The 24,109-nt window shown below is 40.2% G+C and overlaps 1 protein-coding gene across 4 annotated transcripts in view; it reads right to left on the bottom strand.

Annotated features, from left to right (window-relative positions):
• The window catches only part of C2H3orf33 (chromosome 2 C3orf33 homolog), a 53,552-nt gene that overhangs the window by 22,860 nt on the left and 6,583 nt on the right, over positions 1-24,109 (bottom strand). For 3 of the 4 annotated variants that reach the window (XM_071091122.1, XM_011752811.3, XM_011752809.3), the window contains exon 3: positions 1,053-1,200. In XM_071091122.1, coding sequence (XP_070947223.1) covers positions 1,053-1,200 — 148 coding nt within the window. Of the gene's footprint in view, positions 1-1,052; positions 1,201-2,465; positions 3,230-24,109 lie in introns of those variants that run through there. The other variant, XM_011752810.2, reaches the window with a different exon arrangement.

Here is a 24,109-nt window from a genome sequence, read left to right on the forward strand (position 1 = left end):
CTCTTAGGACAACTTTTCATTTGTCTGTTGTCTATCTTCCACCTAGACTGTAAGCTTCAAGGGTTAAAGGAACTTTGTTTGTTTTACCCAACATTGTACAATTAGCTTAGGTCCTAGACCATAATAGGTGCCCAACATTGTGAAATGAATGACTGAATGACTGAATAGTTGAATTTAAAAAGGAACGGGCCGGGCGCGGTGGCTCAAGCCTGTAATCCCAGCACTTTGGGAGGCCGAGACGGGCGGATCACGAGGCCAGGAGATCGAGAGACTATCCCGGCTAACACGGTGAAACCCCGTCTCTACTAAAAAATACAAAAAAACTAGCCGGGCGAGGTGGCGGGCGCCTGTAGTCCCAGCTACTCGGGAGGCTGAGGCAGGAGAACGGCGTAAACCCGGGAGGCGGAGCTTGCAGTGAGCTGAGATCCGGCCACTGCACTCCAGCCTGGGTGACAGAGCAAGACTCCGTCTCAAAAAAAAATAAATAAATAAAAAATAAAAAAAATAAATAAATAAAATAAAAAAATAAAAAGGAACGAAGGGGCCAGGTGTGGTGGCTCACGCCTGTAATCCCAGCACTTTTGGAGGCCAAGGCGGGAGGATCACCTGAGGCCAGGAGTCCAACACCCGCCTGGCCAACATGGAAAAACCCCGTCTCGACTAAAAATAGAAAATTAGCAGGGCGTGGTGGCGCATGCCTGTAATCCCAGTTACTCGGGAGGCTGAGGCAGGAGAATTACTTGAACCTGGAAGGCGGAGGTTGCAGTGAGCCGAGACCGCGCCATTGCACTCCAGCCTGGGCAACAAGAGTGAAACCCTATCTCAAAAAAAAAAAAGAAAGAAAAAGGAAAAAAAGAAGTAAAAGAAAAAAGGAAATCTGAGCCAAATTAAGCACCTCCTAATATATAAGGCCAAAAATTGAGACTTTCTCATGGACAATGGAGAGTTATTAGGAATTAAAATGACTTTTTTTTTTGATATTTTATAAATAACATCTAATAAAAGAAGACCACAATAGTTATTTAGTTTCATTAATCTTGTACCTTACTTACTTCTCAACGAAGCTATAATAGGTAAAGTAATAGGTATATGTTCAATTTCTAAACCATTCTCAGTTATTCGGCGTAATCGTCCACGTAGTTTAACATTTCTTCTTATAAATTCTACTGGAATATCTGAAGCGCTTGTAAATTTTGATGTCTATGGATTTACAAGGAGAAAAATATAACCACTTATTATTATTGTCATTTCAAAATTTAAAATGTCAAATTATCAAAACATTTCACAATTAGACATAACCATCAACATTTTAAAATTTAGTTCCTAATTTTATATTACTTTAATATGATTTAATCAAATGTGTTTATGGAAACATTATTTACAAATCCTTATTCACTATTTTCAAGCCACTACATAAAGAACATTAAACAGACTCCTAACTTCGAAAAGCTTGTAACCTCAAAATAGGACACAATTCGTCAAAAGACATTGAGTATCTATCTGTGCCCGGCACCACACAAATCTGGTTAAACAGTCTCCAGCTTATTCCACGTAAGTACAATCTATTCATGCATATATTGATGGGAAAACTTAAACAAAGCTCAGTCAAATTAAATTAGAACCTTAACCAACGAGATTTTTTTTCTTATCATTTTTTTTATCTTGTAGGAGAAAAAGCACATTTAAAAAAGAAAAAAGAAAAAAAGGCCAACATTAGGAATGTACTACAATCCCTAACACTTAGGTGATATCTTGGGATCAATCAACACTTTATGCCTACTTTTTTCCACATTGACAATACTACAAGCTTTGATCATAATTATGGCTAGCTAAGAGGCTCACATAACAGAAGGAAAAGCCAGGCACGATGGCTTATCCTATAATTCCAGCATTCTGGGAGGCTTAGTTGGAGGGTTACTTGAGGCCAGAAGTTTGAGACCAGCCTGGGCAACATAGTGAGACACCATCTCCAGAAAAAAATGTAAAAATCAGCTGGGCATGGTAACATAGAACAGGAGGGTCACTTGAGCCCAGGAGTTTAAGGTTACAGAGAGCCATGACAGTGCCACTAAACTCCAGCCTGGGTGACAGAGCGAGAACCTGACTCTGTCAAAAAATAAATAAATAAATTAGTACCCAACTTCCTATGACAGTAAAGTTGAACTGAAGATTTTTATAAACAAGAATAATGTAGGAGACAAACCCAGAATGTGGAATATACTATAGAATAAATCACTTCGTTCTCCCAACAAAACAATGGCATTGGAAAAAAAGGGTGGGAACGTATTACAAAATAAATGAGATTTAAGAAATATAACATATAATATATATAGACTATTTGAATAGATCATCTATTTTTAAAAATCATAGAATCAAGATCTTCTGACTATAGACTGGGTATTAGATGATTCTAAGAGATTATTGTTAATTTTATTAGGTATGATAATATTAAAGGACAAACTAACATTACAGATCTGTTTTTTCAGACAGGGCCTCGCTCTGTGGCCCAGGCTGCAGCTCAGCAGCATAATCCTGGCTCAACTGTAGCCTCGACCTCCTGGGCTCAAGTAATCCCCCTGCCACAGCCCCCCAAGTAGGACTACAGGTGTGCACCACTACACCTGGTTAATTTTTAAATTTTTTGTAGAGATGGTGTCTTCACTTGTCGCCCAGGCTGATCTCAAACTCCTGGGCTCAAACAATCCTCCTGCCTCAAACAATCCTGCTGCCTCATGAATTCTGATGTCATAAACTAGGAAGTACATATCATCACCTTCTTGCCAAAATGCTTAGGTTGAATCTCACAAGGAAAGAAACAAATTCAGATTATGGAACATATTAAAAGACAACTGGCTTGGACTCTAAAAATGTCAGCATCATGAAAGACAAAAATTGTTTTTAAGTAGGAGTAATGGCTGGATGTGGCGGTTCATATCTGTAATCCCAGCACTTTGGGAGGCCGAGGGGGATGGATCACGAGGTCAATAGATGGAGACCATCCTGGCCAACATGGTGAAACCCCATCTCTACTAAAAATACAAAAATTAGCTGGGTGTGGTGGTGCGTACCTGTAGTCCCAGCTACTCAGGAGGCTGAGGCAGGAGAATCGCTTGAACTTGGGAGGTGGAGGTTGCAGTGAACTGAGATCGTGCCACTGCACTCCAGCCTGGTGACAGAGCGAGACTACGTCTCAAAAAAAAAAAAAAAGAGGCCGGGCGCGGTGGCTCAAGCCTGTAATCCCAGCACTTTGGGAGGCCAAGACGGGCGGATCATGAGGTCAGGAGATCGAGACCATCCTGGCTAACACCGTGAAACCTCGTCTCTATTAAGAAATACAAAAAACTAGCCGGGCGAGGTGGCGGGCGCCTGTAGTCCCAGCTACTCGGGAGGCTGAGGCAGGAGAATGGCGTGAACCTGGGAGGCGGGGCTTGCAGTGAGCTGAGATCCGGCCACTGCACTCCAGCCTGGGTGACAGAGCAAGACTCCGTCTCAAAAAAAAAAAAAAAGGAGTAATATTCTAGATTAAAGGAGTCTAATGAGACATAACAACTAAATATAATGCATGATCCTTGACTGAATGTTGGATTGGGAAAAAAAACAATAAAGGACATTTTTTAGAAAATACATCTGAATATGAACTTTATTGTATGTAAGATTGCTGCAGAAATGTTAAATGTATTAGATGTGCTAATATTAATGTGGGTATGTAGGAGAACATCCTTGCTCTTAGGAAGCATACTATGAAGTATTTATGGACGATGTCACATGATGTCTGCAACTTGCTTTGAATTGGTTTCACAAAGGGAGAGAGAATACAACTGTAGCAAAATGTTAACAACTGGTGAATTTAGATGAAAGGAAAATGAATGTGACAAAATTTTTTAGGAGAAAAAGTTGGGAGGAAAAAGCTTCTGGATCTACTTTCAATATTCATTCAAGAATGTGAAATATGCAGAATGTAAACAAAAGAGAGGAGAAATGCTAAATCAAACCACAAAGAATTTGAATCACGGGACAAAGTTGCTTATGACAAGTTTATGAGAAAAACAGAGAAATACAGATTAAATATCCACATAGTCAGATGGTTCCCAACACGGTTTAGTGAAAACACTAAGGGAATACCAATGAATTAATCAACGTCAATGGAAAGTGGTACTCTAGGGGTAATCTATGGAACTCTGACCTCCAGTTTAATATGCTCACGAATGACTTGAATGATAGCATAAGGAACAAACATCAGGAGGGCTGGTTGTCTGGAAGGATATGACTGCTGGAAGTCAGGATAAGTATTCAAAAAGATTCTGACAACCAAAATCATGAACTAAATTGTAAAGACTCTTCATGTACTCCCCAAAACTAATGAAGGATGGGAGAGAACAAATTAATACCTATAGTGCTTATATGGGAGATATTTAGAGATTTTAGGGAACTGTGAACTCAAAATGAGTAAAAGTGTAACACTGCTGCTAAAACAAACACACAAAAACAGAAAAAGTGCAACCTGGTCTCCTCACCACCAAAAAACAAAAAAAAAAGATCAAACTAAGGTAACATTTTTAGGAACAAAATCTAGAGCAAGAGAAGTGAAGGACAGATTGTCCTAAAGCAGGCCCTAAGGAGAATATATTGCGCTACTCTGGAGACTTTTTTTTTTTTTTTTTTTTTTTGATACAGAGTCTCGCTCTGTTGCCCAGGCTGGAGTGCAGTGGTGTGATCTCGGCTCACTACGATCTCTGTCTCCCGGGTTCAAGCAATTCTCCTGCTGCAGCCTCCTGAGTAGCTGGGATTACAACCATGCATCATCACATCAAGCTGGTCTCAAACTCCTGACCTCAGGTGAGCCGCCTGCCTCAGCCTCCCAAAGTGCTGGAATTATAGGCGTGAGCCACCATGCCTGGCTATGAGATCATATTTCATAAAAGGCTTTAACAAACTGGAACAAAGCCAGAAAAAAAGAAAAAAAAAAAATAGTAAGGTGCCTGGAAACCATATCGCCCAGGAGAACTAACAGTACTTTGCCCAGGGAAAGAAGGAGTTAAAAGAAGTAGAATGGCCATTAAAGATGTCTTCAACTACTAAAAGTGCATCCCTTTTAATTCTGGTGTGTTTTCTTACAATAGACGTAAGAAGGTCAAAGAGTGCCTTAATGTTTAGAGTTTTATAAATTATTAAGAAGCTGAGGGAGGAAACCGAAGGAGCATCAGTGTTCCCGCTCTGAAGGAGCTCATGTGAGAAAGATCCCATTGCATCCCATTGCATCCATTTATTTTACATCCCACAACAACAGAAAGCTCAAAGCTGTGCTTCTGTAACACAGCAGGGACTATTTGAAAGATGAACAAAAAATATACATAAAACAACCAGAATATAATTGTACAGAAATACATGAATAGGTTTAAGATAAAGCATATATCAAAGGGGACAAAAAGGGATAGATCCAAAACATAAGAACAGATAAGGAGGCTGTCTTCACAGGAAGTAAATCCTGAGCTTGCGACAAACACAACCTACTCTCTAGGAGAGGCAGAAAGATGCTGCTGCTACAAGGATGCTGTGTCTAAGCTGCGGACGGTGAAGAAGATGTCCTAAAGGCAAAAAGATAAATGCTGGAAGCATCCTGGGAAAGACAAAGAAAATAAGGGTTTCGAATTCAAGACATAAATTTGAAATCCAGCTGTGCCACTTACTAGCTGGATGATCTTGTGAAAATTGTTTACCTCCTTTAAGTATCTACTTCCTCATCTATAAAAATCAACCTTGATCAAAAGATTATTATAAGCATTAAATGAAATTATGTTTATAAAGTGCTGGCACAATGCCAAACTCAATAATCTTTTTTATTTCTTAAATATAAAATTGGCAATTATCAACCAGTAACTGAAGGAATATAAGAACTTGATAAATAATCTCTCAGAGGGAAGAAAATCAGCAATACAAAAAGGACACTGAAGCATGACTAACACAACATCCATTGCTAAATCCCTTCTCCCTTGCCACCATGAATTTTAGGGATGGGAAAGCTAAATGGTCACTCTCCCCATGTCCTTTCCAGCTAGAGGTGGCTATGTGACAGAGGATACAAACAAAAGTCTGCTGAAGGCTTCTAGGAAAAACGCTTTCCTGACAAAAGGAAAAGTTGTGGTTGGCACTGTCCTTTTCCTCCATTTCCTGCCTTGATCATGAATATGATACTTGGAGCTACAAAAGGCATCCTATGTAATGAGAAAAGGCCAAAAAATAACATGGACCTAAGCCCTTATGTCACTGAGGCCGGGAACCACCGCCAGCAGCCTACCTCTAGACTTCTTATGACTTGAAAAAAATAAACCCCTTGCATGGTGAAGCTGCTGTTGCTTGGGGTTTCTCTTACTTGCAGCCAAACTCATCTGTAATACAACAGAAGTGTTTGTTTGTTTGTTTTTGTTTTAATCACTTAATGTTTCAATGTTCTCTTCCTACTTGCTCTTCTCATCACTAGTAAGTCACCATTACTTAAAAATAGCGGGCCGGGGCTGGGTGCGGTGGCTCATACCTGTAATCCCAGCACTTTGGGAGGCCAAGGCGGGCAGATCACGAGATCAGGAGATCAAGACCATCCTGGCTAACATGGTGAAATCCCATCTCTACTAAAAATACAAAAAATTAGCCGGGTGTGGTGGCACACACCTGTAGTCCCAGCTACTTGGGGGGCTGAGGCAGGAGAATCGCTTGAACACGGGAGGCGGAGTTTGTAGTGAGCCGAAATTGCACCACTGCACTCCAGCCTGGGCGACAGAGTGAGACTCCATCTTAAAAAAAAAAAAAGTGGGCCAGGTGCGGTGGCTCATGCCTGTAATCACAGCACTTTGGGAGGCTGAGGCAGGCAGATGATGAGGTCAGGAGATCAAGACCATCCTGGCTAACATGGTGAAATCCCATCTCTACTAAAAATACAAAAAAATTAGCCATGTGTGGTGGCACATGCCTGTACTCCCAGCTACTCAGGAGGCTGAGGAAGGAGAACTGCTTGAACCCAGGAGCTGGAGGTTGCACTGAGCCAACATAGCAAAACCCCATCTCTACTAAAAATACAAAATTAGCCAGGTGTGGTGGTGGGCACATGTAATCCCAGCTACTCAGCTGGCTGAGCCAAGATCATGCCAATGCACTCCAGCCTGGGCAACAGAGCAAAACTCTGCCTCAAAAAAAAAAAAAAAAAAAAAAAAAATCAAGATAAATTATTGAGTCTGTGGAACAGAAAGAAAAAAAGATTGAAGAAAAGTGAACAGGGCCTAAAGAATCTATAGAACACCTAAATGAACCAACACGTGTACTAGAGGAGTCCCAGAAGAAGAGAAAGAAGGGGGAAAGAGACTATTTGAAAAAAAAAAAAAAAAACCACGACTGAAAACTTCCCAAGTTTGATGAAACAGACAGATACAAACATCCAAAAAGCTCAACAAGTCACATAAAAGGATCCTTAATAAGATTATCAGCAGATCTCTCATCAGAAACTTTGGAGGCTATAAGGTAGTGGACTGATATCTTCAAAATGCTAAAAGCAAAAAAACTATAAACCAAGAATATCATATCCAGCAAAACTGACCTTCAGAAGTGAAGAATTCAAGACATTTCCAGATAAATACAAGCTGAGAAAGTTTGTTACCACAGACTTGCCCTGCAAGAAATGCTAAAACGAGTGCTACATGTTGCAATGAAAGGACACTAGACAGTAACTTGAAGCCATATGAAGAAATAAAGATCTTGGTAAAAGTAAATACATGAGCAATTATAAACATAATATTATTGTAACAACAGTTTGTGACTCCACTTTTTGTTTCCTACATAATTTAAGAGACTACAGGTTGAGCATCCCTAATCCAAAAATCTGAAATCTGAACTACTCCAAAATCTGAAACTTTTTGAGTGCCAATCTAACACCAAAAGTAGAAAATTCCACACCTGAAAAATAGAAAAATCTGCCATTATTTGTTATTGTTCTTGTTTAACAGTCAAAACAGGTATCCTGATGATGCTACTGTTCTGCTCAGTTAAATGTTTTTGGTCCCAAGCATCCTGGATAAGGATACTCAACCCATTCTACTTTTTTTGCTTCTTTGTTTTTGTTTTTTGAGGTAGAGTCTCGTTCTGTCACCCAGGCTGGAGTGCAATGGCACAGTCTCAGCTCACTGAAACCTCCGTCTCCTGGGTTCAAGCAGTTCTCCTGCCTCAGCCTCCCGAGTAGCTGGGATTACAGGCATATGCCAGCACATCCAGCTAATTTTTGTATTTTTAGTAGACACAGGTTTTTGCCATGTTGGCCAGGCTGGTCTTGAACTCCTGACCTCAGGTGATCCACCCACCTCAGCCACTCAAAGGGTTGGGATTACAGGCATGAGCCACCGCACCCAGGAAACCTGTACTATGTTGTTGTTTTTTGTGTGTGTGTGCGTGTGTGTGCGACGGAGTGTCGCTCCGTCGCCCAGGCTGGAGTGCAGCGGCACGGTCTCGGCTCACTGAAATTTCTGCTTCCCGGGTTCAAGGAATTCTCTGCCTCAGCTTACCGAGTAGCTGGAACTATAGGCACACGCCGCCACTCCTGGCTAAGTTTTTGTATTTTAGTAGAGACGGGGTTTCACTGTGTTGCCCAGGCTGGTCTCAAACTCCTGAGCTCAGGCAATCTGCCCGCCTTGGCTTCCCAAAGTGCTAGCATTACAGGCATGAGCCACCTCACCCAGCCTGTACTACATTTTTAAGAGACAATAATTAGTTTAAAACTTAGTATTATTGTAACTTTGGTTTGTAAGTCCATATTTTGTTTTCTACATAATTTTAAAGACTCGGATATTTTTAAAATGATTAGTATATATTTCTCTTGGTTTTTGTTTTTTTTTTTTGTTTTTTTTTTAAGACAGAGTTTCGCTCTTGTTGCTCAGGCTGGAGTGCAATGGCACAGTCTCCGCTCACCACAACCTCCACCTCCTGGGTTAAAGTGATTCTCCTGCCTCAGCCTCCCAAGTAGCCGGGATTATAGGCATGTGCCATCAGGCCCAGCTAATTTTGTATTTTTAGTAGAGACGGGTTTATTCATGTTGGTCAGGCTGGTCACGAACTCTCAACCTCAGGTGATCCTCCCGCCTCAGCCTCCCAAAGTGCTGGGATTATAGGCATAAGCCACTGCGCCTGGCCTAGTTTATGTTTTTTTATATCCACAATGTACAAAGATGCAATTTTGTGACATCTAGAACTGAAAGGAGTGGGAATGATGTTCAAAAGGAGTAGTTTTTGTATTTTATTGAGGTTAAGTTGGTATGAATTTAATTTAGAGTGTTATAAGTTTAGGATGTTAATGGTAACCTAGAACAAATAGTTACACAATACACAGAAAAGGAAATAATATAAAATTAAAATACTTTGGCCGGGCTGGTGGCTCACGTCTGCAATCCCAGCACTTTGGCAGGCCAAGGCAGATGGATCACTTGAGGCCAGGAGTTCGAGATCAGCCTGGCCAACATGGTGAAATCCTGTCTCTACTAATAAAACAAAAATTAGCCAGGCGTGGCAGTGAGTGCCTGTAATCCCACCTACTTGGGAGGCTGAGGCAGGAGGACCGCCTGAACCGGGAGGTGGAGGTTGCAGTGAGCCGAGATGGCACCATTGCACTCCAGCCTGGGCGAGAAAGACTCTCTCAAAAAAACAAAAATAAATAAATAAATAAATAAATAAATAAATAAATAAAATAAAATAAAATAAAGAAATTCTACAAAATACAAAAGAACACAGTAATGCAGGAAATGGGGGACAAAAAAACCTATAAGGCACACAGAAAACAGATGGCAAAATTACAGAAGTCCCTCCTTACCATTTAATTACTTTAAATGGTAATGAATTAAAATCTCCAATAAAAAGCGAGAGATCAGCATAATTTATTTAAAAATTATTCAACCATATGCAGTCTACAAGGGATACACTTTAAATCCAAATAAATAGGTTGAAAGTGAAAGGATAGAAAAAACTATTCCATGCAAATAATAACCAAACAAGATCGGGGTACCTGAACCAATATCAGAAAAACTAGACTTTAAATCAAAAAAAGTTACAATAGAAAAAAATAGGACATTATTTATTAATAAAATATTCAAAAAAGCAAGAAGGCATAATAATTATAAATATTTATGTACCAAATAACAGACCAGCAAAAATGGTAAGAGTTGAAGGAAGAAATAGATAATTTTGCAATAACAGATACAACACCCCACTCTCATAATGAATAGAACAGCCAGACAGAAGATAACTAAGGAAAAAGAGGACTTAAATAATAAAATAAATCACTTAGATCTAACAAACATATACTCTACCCAATGACAACAGAATATATATTATTCTCAAATGTACATGGAACATTCGCCAACACAGACCATTTGTTAGGCCACAAATTGAGTCTTAGTAAATTATAAAAGACAGATGTCATACAAAGTATCTTCTCTGAACACAACAGGATGAAGTTATAAATAAATAACAGAAGAAAAAATTTGCCCATCTGTGGAAATTAAATGTACTCAAACAGCCAATATATCAAAAAACAATCACAAGGAAAATTTATAAATGCTTAACTAAGAAAGAAGAAAAAGAAAGAAAAAGAAAAACAGGCCAGATGTAGTCGCTTATGCCTGTAATCCCAGCACTTTGGGAGGTATAGGTGGGCAGATCACTTGAGCTCAGGAGTTTGAGACAATCCTGGGCAACATGCCAAAACCCTGTCTACTAAAAAAATACAAAACATTAGCTAGGTGTGGTGGCACACACCTGTAGTCCTAGCTACTCAGGAGGCTGAGGTGGGAGAATCGCCTGAGACAGAGAAGTCAATACTGCAGTGAGCAATGGTAGTGCCACTGCACTCCAGCCTGTCTCAGAAAGGAAAAGGGAAAGGACAGGAAAAAGAAAGGAAAAGGAAAGGAAAAAGGGAAGGCGAAAGGGAAGGGGAAAGGAAGGGAAAGAAAGGAAGAAGGAAAGATTGATCTCAAATCAAAAACCGAACTATATAATTTAAGGAAATGGGAGAGAATGCCAAACTAAACCCAAAGCTAGCAGAAGAAAGGAAATACTAAATATGAGAGTACAGACAGGAAAGAGAAAAAAAAAAAAACAGAGAAAAGTTAATGAAACCAAAAGTTGGTTCTTCAAAAAGAACAATAAAACTGACAAATCTTTAGCTAAACGGACTTAAAAAAGAGAGAAAGGACAAAAATTCCTAAGACGGAAATAAAAGAGGGGACATTAGTACAAATTCTACAGAAATGAAAAGAACTATAAAAGACTACTGTGAACCACTGTACACTAACAAATTGGATAACATAGAAGAAATGGATAAACTTGTAGAAACAAAAAACCAGGCCAGGAACACAGTGGCTCACGTCTGTAATCCCAGCACTTTGGAAGGCTGAGGCAGGCGGATCATCTGAGGTCAGGAGTTTGAGACCAACCTGGCCAACATGGCAAAACCCCGTCTCTACTAAAAACACACAAAAATTAGCTGCACATGGTGGTGGGCACCTGTAATCCCAGCTACTTGGGAGGCTGAGGCAGGAGAATCACTTGAACCAGGGAGGCAGAGGTTGCAGTGAGCTGAGATCGTGCCACTGCACTCCAGCCTGGGCAACAGAGCAAGACTCTGTCTCCAAAAAAAAAAAAAAACCTTCCAGGATGGAATCATGAAGAAAGTAAAAATCCAAGTAGGCCTAAAACTACTAAGGAAGTTAAATCATTAATCAAAAATCTCCCAACATAAGGAAGCCCTGGATCTGACAGCATCACTGGTCAATTCTACCACGGATTTAAAAGGGGACTAACACCAATCCTTCTCAAACTTTTCCCAAAAATTAAAGAGGAGAGAATACTTCTTAACTCAGTCTATAAGGCCAGTGTTACCCTGATACCAAAGCCAGACAAAGATACTGCAAGAAAACTATAGACCAATATCCATTATAAACATTGATGAAGAAATTCTCTACTAAATCACAGAAAAGCAAATTCAGCCACTCTTTTCTTTCTTGAAACAGGGTCTCACTCTGTTACCCACGCTGGAGTGTGGTGGCTTGATCACGGCTCACTGTAGCCTTCACCTGCTGGGCTCAATCGATCCTCCCACCTCAGCCTCCTGAGCAGCTGAGAGCACAGGTATGCTCCACTATGCACACTTAATTTTTTTTTTTTTTTTTTTTGAGACAGTCTCACTCTGTCACCCAGGCTGGAGTGCAGTGGCATGATCTGCCTCCCGGGTTCAAGCAATTCTCCTGCCTCAGCCTCCCAAGTAGCTGCAACAACAGGCACACATCACCATGCCTGGCTAAGTTTTTGTATTTTAGTAGAGATGGGGTTTCACTGTGTTGCCAAGGCTGGTCTTGAACTCCTGAGCTCAGGCAATCTGCCTGCCTCAGCCTCCCAAAGTGCTAGGATTACAGGCGTGAGCCACTGTGCCCAGCCGTATGCCCAGCTAATTTGTTTTATCTATCTATTTATTTTTTGTAGAGATGGGGGTCTCTTTATGTTACCCAAGCTGGTCTTGAACTCCTGGGTTCAAGTGATCCTCCCACCTCAGCCTCCCAAAGTGCTGGGATTACAAATTTAAGCCACCACACCCAGTCTTTCAGCCACATATTTAAAGGATTATACATTATAACCTAGTGGGATTTATTCCTGAAATGCAAGAATGATCCAACATATAAAAATCAACCAGTATAATACACTGCATTAATATAATAAATTACAAAAACACATGGTTACCTCAACTGATATAGAAAAAAACCTTTGTTATCCTTCATGATAACACTTAACAAACTAAGAATGGAAGGCAATTACTTCAACATACTAAGGTCACATATAAAAAAACCATATTCAGCTGGGTGCGGTGGCTCACGCCTGTAATCCTAGCACTTTGGGAGGTCAAGGCAGGTGGATCATGAGGTCAAGAGATCGAGACCATCCTGGCCAACGTGGTGAAACCCTGTCTCTACTAAAAATACAAAAATTAGCCGGGCGTGGTGGCACATGCCTATAATCTCAGCTACTCAGGAAGCTGAGGCAGGAGAATCGCTTGAACCCAGGACGCGGAGGTTGCAGTGAGCTGAGATCGCAGCCACGGCATTCCAGCCTGGGCAACAGAGTGAAACTCCATCAAAAAAAAAAAGAAAAAAAAAAAAAAAGAAAAGAAAAAAGAAAAAACCATAGTGAACATTACACTCAATGATCAAAAACTGAAAGCTTTTCCTCTAAGATCAGGAACAAGTCCAGGATGTCCATTCTCACCACTTCTATTCAACAGAGTATTACTGAATGTCTTAGCCAGAGCACATAGACAAGAGAAAAAATAAAAGGCATCTAAAATAGAAGAGAAGAATTTAAACACCTCTGTTCACAGATTATATGATCTTATATGTAGAAAACTCTTTAGAAAAACTATTAGAACACACAAATTCAACCAAGTAAAAGAATACAAAGTCAACACACAAAAACCAGTTGCATTTCTAACATTAACAACAAACAATCTGAAAAGGACATTATGAAAGCAATTCCATTTATAATAGCATCACAAAGAATAAAATAATTAAGAATTAACCAAGACAGTGAAAAATGCATACAATAAAACTACAAAACATTGCTAAAAGAAATTAGAGAAGACATAAATGAAAAGACATCCCATGTTTATGGACTGGAAAACTTAATATTGTTTAAATGTCAATATTACACAAAGTTTATCTATAGATTCAATACAATCCCTATCAAAATCCCAATGACCTTTTTTTTTTTCCCAGAACTAGGAAAATCCATTCTCAAATTCATGTGGAATCACAAGGGATCTCACATAGCCAAAATAATTTTGAGAAAGAAGAACAAAATTAGAACACTCACACTTTCTGATTTCAAAACATATTTAGAAGCTACAGTAATCAAAACAGGGTAGTACTGGCATAAAGATAGACATACAGATCAATGGAACAGAGAGGCCAGGAATAAATGCTCACATATACAATTAAACGATTTTCAACAAGGGTGTCAACACCACTCAATGGGGAAAAGACAGGCTTTTCAAAAATGGTGCTGGGAGGCCGGGCCTATAATCCCAGCACTTTGGGAGGCCAAGCTGGGTGGATCACTTGAGACCAGGAGTTTGACACCAGCCTGGCCAACACAGTGAAACCCCATCTGTACCAAAAAATACAAACATCAGCCGAATGTAGTGGCACATGCCTGTAGTCCCAGCTACTAGGGAGGCTGAGGCATGAGAATCACTTGAACCCGGGAGACAGAGGTTGCAATGAGCCGAGATCACACAACTGCACTCCAGTCTGGGTGACAGAGTGAAACTCTGCCTCAAAGAAAAAAAAAAATGGTGCTGGGAAAACTGAATATTCACATGCAAAAAAAAAAAAAAAAAAGTTGGGCCCTTATCTAGCCCTATATAAAAAAAATAACTTGATAGAGCAAAGACCTAACCTCAAGAGCTAAAACTATAAAACTCTTTAGAAAAAAATATAGGGCAAAAGCTTCATGACAGTGGATTTGCCCATGATTTCTTGGCTGTGACACCAAAGGCACAGGCAACAATAAAAAAAGAAAAATAGGGCAGAGAAAAATGGCTGAATCATGGATCATCCCCCCCACAGGAATACCAAATTGAACAACGATCCACACAAGAAAGTACCTTCATAAGAACCAAAAATCAGGTGAGCAATCACAGTACCTGGTTTTAATTTCATGACACTGAAGAGAATAGAAAAGACAGTCTTGAACTGCTGATGCCACCCCTCCCCCATTCCTTTGCAGCAGCTGCGTGGCAAGGAGAGAGAATCTATGCACTCAGAGGAGGGGAGAGTACATTGATTATGGGATTTTGCGTTAGAACTCAGAGCTGCCTGTTACAGCAGAAAGCAACACCAGACAACACTGAGCCGAGGCCCATAGAGGAAGTATTTAGACCAGCCCTAGCCAGAAGAGAATCGTCCATGCCAGCAGTCAGAACCTGAGGTCCTTCAAGCCTCACCACCACGGGATAATGTACTCTGGGCTCCTAAATAAACTTGAAAGGCAGTCTAGACCACAAGGCCTGCAATTCCTAGGCAAATCCTGGTGCCATGTTGGCTCGAAGCCAGAGAACTTGGGGAACACATGACCCAGTGAGACACCAATGAGGGTGGCCAAGTGAATACTTGTGCCGCACCTCTCTCCTAACCCCAGGTAGCATGGCTCACAGCTCCAGGAGAGATTCCTTCCTTCTACCTGAGAATAGGAAAAGGAAGAGTAAACAGAATTCTGTCTTGCAACTTGGAAACCAGCTCAGCTACAGCAGGATAAAAAAAAAACCAGGCAGAGGATGAAGACTCCCATTCCAGGCCCTAGCTCATAGAGGACATTTCTAGATATGCCCTGGGCCACAAAGCAACCCACTGCCTTGAAGAGAAGAACCCAGTCCTGGCAGGATTCATCACTGGCTGACTCAAGAGCCCTTGGGACCTGAATAACCAACAGCAATACTCAGGCAACACGCGCTACGGGCCTTGGGTAAGACTGAGAGACGCACTGACTTCAGGTGTGACTCAGCACACCTGTGATGGCCGTGGTGAGGCACTCCTTCTACTTGAGAAAAGGAGGGGGAAGACTAAGGGGACACTGTTATGCAGCTTAGGTATCAGCTTTGCCACAGTGGAGTAAAGCACCCCATGGCCTCTTGGGGTCCCCAAGTCCAGGCTTAGGCTCTTGGATACCATTTCTGGATCTGCCCTGGGCCAGTGGGGAGCCCACTTCCCTGATGGGAGAGTCCCTGTACCGGCAACATTCACTGCAAGCTGACTGAAGAAACCTCAGTCCTTGAATGAATATCAGTGGTAGCCAGGCAGTATTTGCCACAGGCCTGGGATGGTGGGGGCCCCAGGGAGAGACTCTTCTGCTTGTGGAAAGGGGAGGGAAGCGTGGGAAGGACTGTATTGTGGCTTGGGTCCCAGCCCAGCCACAGTAGCATATAGCAGCACCAGGTAGATTTTGAAGATTTACTAGTCCAGGCCCTGGCTCCCAGATGACATCTCTGGACCTACCTGAGACTGGGAGAACTCACCACCCGAAGGGAAGGACACAAGCCTGGTTGGCTTCACCACCTACTGATTCCGGAGCTCTAGGGTCTTCAGTAAACATAGGTAGTAACAAGGCAGCAGTTACCATGGGCCCTGGGAGAGACCCAGTGCTGTGCTGGCTTCAGGTCTGACCAAGTGCAATCCCAGTAGTGGTGGCCACAAGGGTGATTGTGTCACCCCTCCTCCAGCTCCAGGCACCTCGACACACAGACAGAGAGATTCCACTTGTTTGGGAGAAAGAAAAGGGAAAAACAAGAGTCTCTGCCTGGTAATCCAGAGAATTTTTGCAGATCTTATCCAAGACGGTACATCTATTAGACTGTAAGAGCCACAGTGTTACAGGGCTTGGGATGCCCCCTAATACAAATATGGCTGCAGTGACCAAAAACTTAGATGACAACACCCAAGTGCATTCAAATACCTGGAAATCCTTCCAAAGAAGGACAGGTCCACACAAATCCAGACTGTGAAGACTATAATAAATACCAAAATCTTCAATGCCCAGACATCAATATCCATAAGCATCAAGAATATACATGAAAACGTGACCTCACCAAAAAGAACTAAATAAGGTACCAGTCACCAATCCTGCAGAGACAGAGATATGTGACCTTTTGAACAGAAAATTCAAAATATCTGTTTTGAGGAAACCTAACAAAATTCAAGACAACACAGTGAAAGAATTCAAAATCCTATCAGAGAAATTTAACAAAGAGATAGAAACAGTCAAAAAGAATCAAGCAGAAACTCTGGAGCTGAAAAATGCAATTGACATATTGAAGAATGCATCAGAGTCTCTAAACAGCAGAATTGATCAAGCAGAAGAAAGAATTAGCAAGCCTGAAGACAGGCTATTTGAAAATACACAGTCAGAGGAGAAAAAATTTAAAAAGAATCAAACACTCTTACAAGATCTAGAAAATAGCCTCAACGGGGCTAATCTAAGAGTTATTGGCCTTGAAAAAGAGGCAGAGAGATAGGGGTAGAAAGTTTATTCAAAGGGATAATAACAGAGAACATCCAAAACCTAGAGAAAGATACTGATATTCAAGTACAAGAAGGTTACAGAACACCAAGCAGATTTAACCAAAAGAAGATCACCACAACACAGTTAATAATCAAATTCCTAAAGGTCAAGGATAGAAACAATGCTAAAAGCAGCAAGAGAAAAGAAACAAATAGCACACAATGGTGCTCCAGTACATCTGGCAGCAGACTTTTCAGTGAAATCCTTACAAGCCAGGAGAGAGTGATATGGCATAAACTGCTGAAGAAAAGAAAATATGTATGTGGCAAAAAAAAAAAAAAAAAAACTGCAATTACTTTTACACCAACCTAACAAAGTAGTATAGCCAGTCAAACACAAGAGAGAAATAAAGACTCCTAGACAAACAAAAGCCAGGGGACTTCCTCAACATCAGACATGTCCTACAAGAAATGCTAAAGTGAGTTCTTCAATCTGATGAAAAAAAAAAAGGATGTTAATGAGCAATAAGAAATCACCTGAAGGTACAAAACTCACTGGTAATAGAAAATACAAAGAAAAATACAGAATATTATAACACTGTAATTGTGGTATGTAAACTACTGTATCTTGAGTAGAAAGGCCAGGCACAGTGGCTCACACCTGTAATCTCAGCACTTTAGGAGGCCGAAGAAGGCAGATAACTGAAGGTTAGGGGTTCAAGACCAGCCTGGCCAACATAGTGAAACCCCATCTCTACTAAAAATACAAAAATTAGCATGGTGGCACACGCCTGTAGTCCCAGCTACTTGGGAGGCTGAGGCAGGAGAATCTCTTGAACCCAAGAGGCAGAGTTTGCAGTGAGCCGAGATCGTGCCCCTGCACTCCAGCCTGGGAGACAGACTGAGACTCTGACTCAAAAAAAAAAAAAAACAAAAAAAGCTAAAACAGCTTTTCTAGACAAGACGTATAATAATATATAAATAGAGAGACATAAAGTTTAAAAGTCAAAGTATAGAGTTATTAAATTTGTCTTTGCTTCATTGTTAGCTTGCTTCTTGTTGTTTTTGTTGTTTTTGAGACAGTCTCACTCAGTCTGGCCCAGGCTGGAGCGCAGTAGTGCGATCTCGGCTCACTGCAGCATCTGCCTCCTGGGTTCAAGTGATTCTCCTGTCTCAGCCTCCCAAGTTGCTGGGATTACTGCTGTGCCCCATCATACCTAGCTAATTTTGTATTTTTAGTAGAGACAGAATTTCACCATGTTGGCCAGTCTGGTCTCAAACTCCTGACCTCAGGTGATCCACCTGCCTCGGCTTCCCAAAGTGCTGGGATTATAGGCGTGAGCCACCGCACCCGGCCTCGTTTGCTTGTTTATGCAATCAGTATTGTCATCAATTTAAAATAACAGGTGATAAGATATTATTTGCAAGCCTCAGGGTAACCTCCAATCAAAGAACATATAACTGATATACAAAAAATAAAAAGCAAAAAATTGAAACACATCACAAGAGAAAATCATCTTTAGTAAAAGGAAGATGAGAAGGATGGAAAGAAGGAAGAGAAGACCACAAAACAAACAAACAAAAAAAAATTTTTAATGACAGGAGTAAGTCCTTACTTATCAATAACATTGTAAATGAACTAAACTCTCCAAAAGACATAGAGTAGCTAAATGGATTAAAAAAACAAAACCCAACAATATTTTGCCTACAAGAAACATACTTCTCTTAATAAAGATACACATAGATTGAAAATAAAGAAATAGAAAGATATTCCATGCAAATAGAAACTACAAAAGAGCAGCAGTAGCTATATTTATGGCAGATTTACAGACAAAATAGATTTAAGATAAAATAGATTTCAAGACAAAAATTATAAAAAGAGACAACGAAGATCATTATATAATGACAAAGGGGTCAATTCAGCAAGAGGATACAACAATTATAAACATATATGCAGCCAACACTGGAGCACCAAGATATAGAGTGCAATTAATATTAGAGCTAGAGCTAAAGAGAGAGGTCCCAATATAATAATAGCTGGAGACGTCAACACCCCACTTTCATCTTCCAGACAGAAAATCAACAAATAAACATCGAACTTAATCTGCACTGTAGACCAAATGGACGTAGGATATTCATAGAACATTTCATCCAATGGCTGAAGAATATACATTCTTCTCCTTAAAGCACTTTATAGTACTTATAGCGTTCTCAAGGATAGACCATGTTAGGTCAAAAAACAAATCTTAAAAAATTTCAAGCCAAGTGTGGTGGCTCACGCCTGTAATCCCAGCACTTTGGGAGGCCAAGGCAGGCAGATCACCTGAGTTTGGGAATTCAAGACCAGCCTGGCCAACACGGCGAACCCTGTTTCTACCAAAAATACAAAAATTAGCCAGACGTGGTGGTGCATGCCTGTAATCCCAGCTAATCAGGAGGCTGAGGCAGGAGAATTGATTGAACCCAGGAGGTGGAAGTTGGAGTGAGCCGAGATCGCGCCACTGCACTCCAGCCTGGGCAACAGAGCAAGACTCCATCTCAACAAACGAATAAAAATAAAAATTTCAAAAAAATCAAAATTATATCAAACATCTTCTCTGACTACAATGGAATACAACTAGAAATCAATAACAAGAGGAATCTTGGAAACTATACAAACACATGGAAATTAAACAATGTGGTCCTGAATGACCAATGAGACAACAAAAAAATTAAGAAAGAAATTTAAAAATGTATTGAATCAAATGGTAATGAAGGCCGGGCACGGTGGCTCACACCTGTAATTCCAGCACTTTGGGAGGCCAAGGTGGGCAGACTACCTGAGTTCAGGAATTCAAGACCAGCCTGGCCAACATGGTGAAACCCTGTCTCTACTAAAAATATAAAAATTAGCTAGATGTGGTGGTACACTCCTGTAATCCCAGCTAATCAGGAGGCTGAGGCAGGAGAATTGCTTGAACCCAGAAGGCGGAAGTTGCAGTGAGCCAAGATCGTGCCACTGTACTCCAGCCTGGGCAACACAGCAAGACTCCATCTAAAAAAAAAAAAAAAAGATAATGAAAACACAACATATCAACACCCATGGGATACAGCAAAAGCAGTATTAAAAGGAAATTTTATAGCTATAAGCACCTACAAAAAAGTAGAAAAATAAACAATGATCTGTTTAAAAGAACTAGAAAAGCAAGAGCAAACCAAACCCCAAATTAGTAGAAGAAAAGAAATAATAAAGATCAGAGCAAAAATAAATGAAATTACAATGGAGGAATACAAAAGATTAGGGATATGAAAAGTTGGTTTTTTGAAAAGATAAACAAAGCCAACAACCCTTTAGCCAGACTAAGAAAAAAAGAGAAGAGACTCAAATAAATAAAATCAGAAATGAAAAAGGAGACATTACAACCAATACCACAAAAATTCAAAAAATTATTAGAGGCTACTATGAACAAGTATATGCCAATAAGTTGGAAAACCTAGAAGAAATAGATAATTCCTAGACATGTACAACCTACCAATATTGTAACATGAAGAAATCCAAAACCTGAACAGATCAATAACAAGTAATGAAAACAAAGCCCTAATAAAAAGTAATGATATCAAAGCTGTAATAAAAACTGCCAGCAATGAAGAGCCCAGGACTCAATGACTTCATTGCTGAATTTTACCATACGTTTAAGAAAAAAATAAATACCAATCCTACTCAAACGATTCAAAAAATAGAGGAAGAGGGAATACTTCCACACTCATTCTACAAGGTCAGTATTACCCTGATACCAAAACCAGACAAAGACACATCAAAAAAGAAAACTATAAGTCAATATCCCTGATGAACATTAATGCAAAAATCCCCAAAGAAATACCTGCAAATCAAATTCAACAACATATTAAAAAGATCATTCATCTTTGACCAAGTGGGATTTATCCCAGGAATGCAAGGATGGTTCAACATACATAAATCAATCAATGTGATACATCATATTGACAAAATGAAGGACAGGCCTGGCACGGTGGCTCATGCCTGTAATCCCAGTACTTTGAGAGGCCAAGGCAGGCAGGTCACCTGAAGTCAGGAGTTCGAGACTAGCCTGGTCAACACGGCAAAACCCCGCCTCTACTAAAAATACAAAAATTAGCCAGGCATAATGGCAAGTGCCTGTAATTCCAGCTACTTGGGAGGCTGAAGAGGAGAATTGCTTGAATCTGGGAGGTGGAGGTTGCAGTAGCTGAGATCACACCACTGCTCTCCAGCCTGGGTGACAGAGAGAGACTCCATCTCAAAGAAAAGACAAAAACCATACAAACATGAACATTTCAATAGATGCTAAAAAAAGTATTGGATAAAATCAACATTCCTTCATGATTAAACTCTCACAAAATGCTACAGAAGGAACATACGTCAACACAATAAAAGCTATATACAACAGACCCACAGCCCTAGTATCATATTGAATGGGGAAAAACTGAAAGCCTTTCCTCCGTGATCTAGAATATGACAAGGATGCCCACTCACCACTGTTATTCAATATAGTACTAGAAGTCCTAGCTAGAGCACTCAGACAAGAGAAAGAAATTAAGAGCATCTGAATTGGAAAAAAAGAAGTCAAATTTTTCTTGTTTGCAAATGATATGATCCTGTATTTGAAAAAATCTAAAGACTCCACCAAAAGACTATTGAAACTGATAAACAAATTCAGTACAGTTGCAGGATACAATATCAATATATAAGTCTGGCATTTCTATATGCCAACAGTGAACAATATGAAAAAGAAATCAAGAAATTAATCCCATTTACAATATCTGGAAATAAAATTAAATACCTAGGAATTAATTTACCCAAAGAAGTGAAAGATTTCTACAATGAAAACTGTAATACACTGGCTGGGCACGGTGGCTCACGTCTGTAATCCCAGCACTTTGGGAGGCCAAGGTGGGCAGATCACTTGAGACCAGGAGTTCAAGACCAGCCTGGCCAATATGGTGAAACCCTGTCTCTACTAAAAATACAAAACTTAGCCAGGCGTGGTGGCGCAGGCTTGTAATCCCAGCTACTTGGGAGGTTGAGGCATGAGAATCACTTGAACCCAGGAGGTGGAGGTTTCAGTGAGCCAAGATTGTACCACTGTACTCCAGCCTGAGTGACAGGGTGAGACTCTGTCTCAAAGGAAAAAAAAAAAAAAAAGCTATAAAACACCAATGAAATAAATTGAAAAGGGTATAAACAATGAGAAAATTTTCCATGTTCATGGATGGATTGGAAGAATCAATATTGTTAAAATGCCCTTATTACCCAAAGCAAGCTACAGATTCAATGCAATCCCTATCAAAATACCAATGGCATTCTTCACAGAAACAGAAAAACAATCCTCAAATTTACATGGAGCCACAAAAGACCCAGAATAGCCAAAGCTATCCTGAGTATAATGAACAAAACTGGAACAATCACATTACTTGACTTCAAATTATAAGAGCTATAGTAACTAAAATGGCATGGTACTGGCATAAAAACAGACACATAGACCAATGGAACAGAATTGAGAACCCAGAAACAAATCCATACATCTACACTGAACTCATTTTCAACAAAGGGCCAAGAACATAAATTGGAGAAAGGGCAGTCTCTTTGATAGATGGTGCTGGGAATACTGAATGTCCATATGCAAAAGAATGAAGCTAGACCTCTCTCTCTCATCATATACAAAAATAAAATCAAAATGCATTAAAGACTTAAATCTAAGACCTCAAACTATAACTCTACTACAAGAAAACATTGGGGAAACTCTCCAGGACACTGGACTGAGCAAAGATTTCTTGAAAAATACCCTGTAAGCACAGGCAACCAAAGAAAAAACAGACAAATGGGATAACATCAAATTAAAAAGCTTCTGCACCTCAAAGGAAACAATAACCAAAGTGAAGAGACAACCCACAGAACGGGAGAAAATATATGCAAACTATCCATCTGACAAGGAATTAATAACCAGATTATATAAAGAGCTCAAGCAACTCTACAGGAAAAAAAAAAAATCTAACAATCCCATTTAAAAATGGTCGTGAGATATGAATAGGCATTTCTCAAAAGAAGACATACAAATGGCAAACAGGTATATGAAAAGGTGCTCAACATCACTGATCACCAGAGAAATGAAAATCAAAATTACAATAGGATATCATCTCACCCCAATTAAAATGGCTTTTATCCAAAAGATAGGCAATAACAAATGCTGGCAAGGATGAAAAGGAAACCCTCGTACACTGTTGGTGAAAATGTAAATTGTTACAACCGTTATGGAGAACAGTTTGGAGGCTCCTCAAAAAACTAAAAATAGAAGTACCATATGATCCAGCAATTCCACTGTTAGATATATATCAAAAGAAAGGAAATCAGTATATCACAGAGATACCTTTAATCCCGTGCTTATCGCAGCACTATTCACAATAGCCACGATTTGGAAGCAACCTAAGTGTCCATCACCAGATGAATGGATAAAGAAAATGTGGGCTGGGTGCAGTGGATCATGTCTGTAATCCCAGCACTTTGGGAGGCCAAGGCAGGCAGATCACTTGAGTGCAGGAGCTGGAGATCAGCCTGGGTAACATCTCCAAAAAGTACAAAATTTAGCCAGGTATGCTGGTTCACACCTGTGGTCCCAGCTACTCAGGAGGCTGACATGGGAGGATCACTTGAGCCCTGAAGATCGAGGCTGCAATGAGTCATGATCACACTACTGCACTCAACCTGGGTGACAGAGTGAGACCTTGTCTCAAAAAAGAAAAGAGAAAATATGGTACATATACATGGTAGAATACTATTCAGCCTTAAATAGAACTGTTGTTTGCAACACCATGGATAGAATGGAGGTCATCATGTTAAGTGAAGTAAGCCAAGCAGAGAAAGACAAACTTTGCATTGTTCTTACTTATTTGAGGGAACTAAAAAATGTAAAACTTGAATTCGTGGAGACGGAGAGTAGAATAATGGTCACTAGAACCTGGGAAGGGTAGCTGGGCATGAGCAAGAAGTGGGGTTGGTTAATGAGTAT

The sequence above is a fragment of the Macaca nemestrina genome, chromosome 2, assembly GCF_043159975.1.
Source record: "Macaca nemestrina isolate mMacNem1 chromosome 2, mMacNem.hap1, whole genome shotgun sequence".
NCBI lineage: Eukaryota > Metazoa > Chordata > Mammalia > Primates > Cercopithecidae > Macaca > Macaca nemestrina.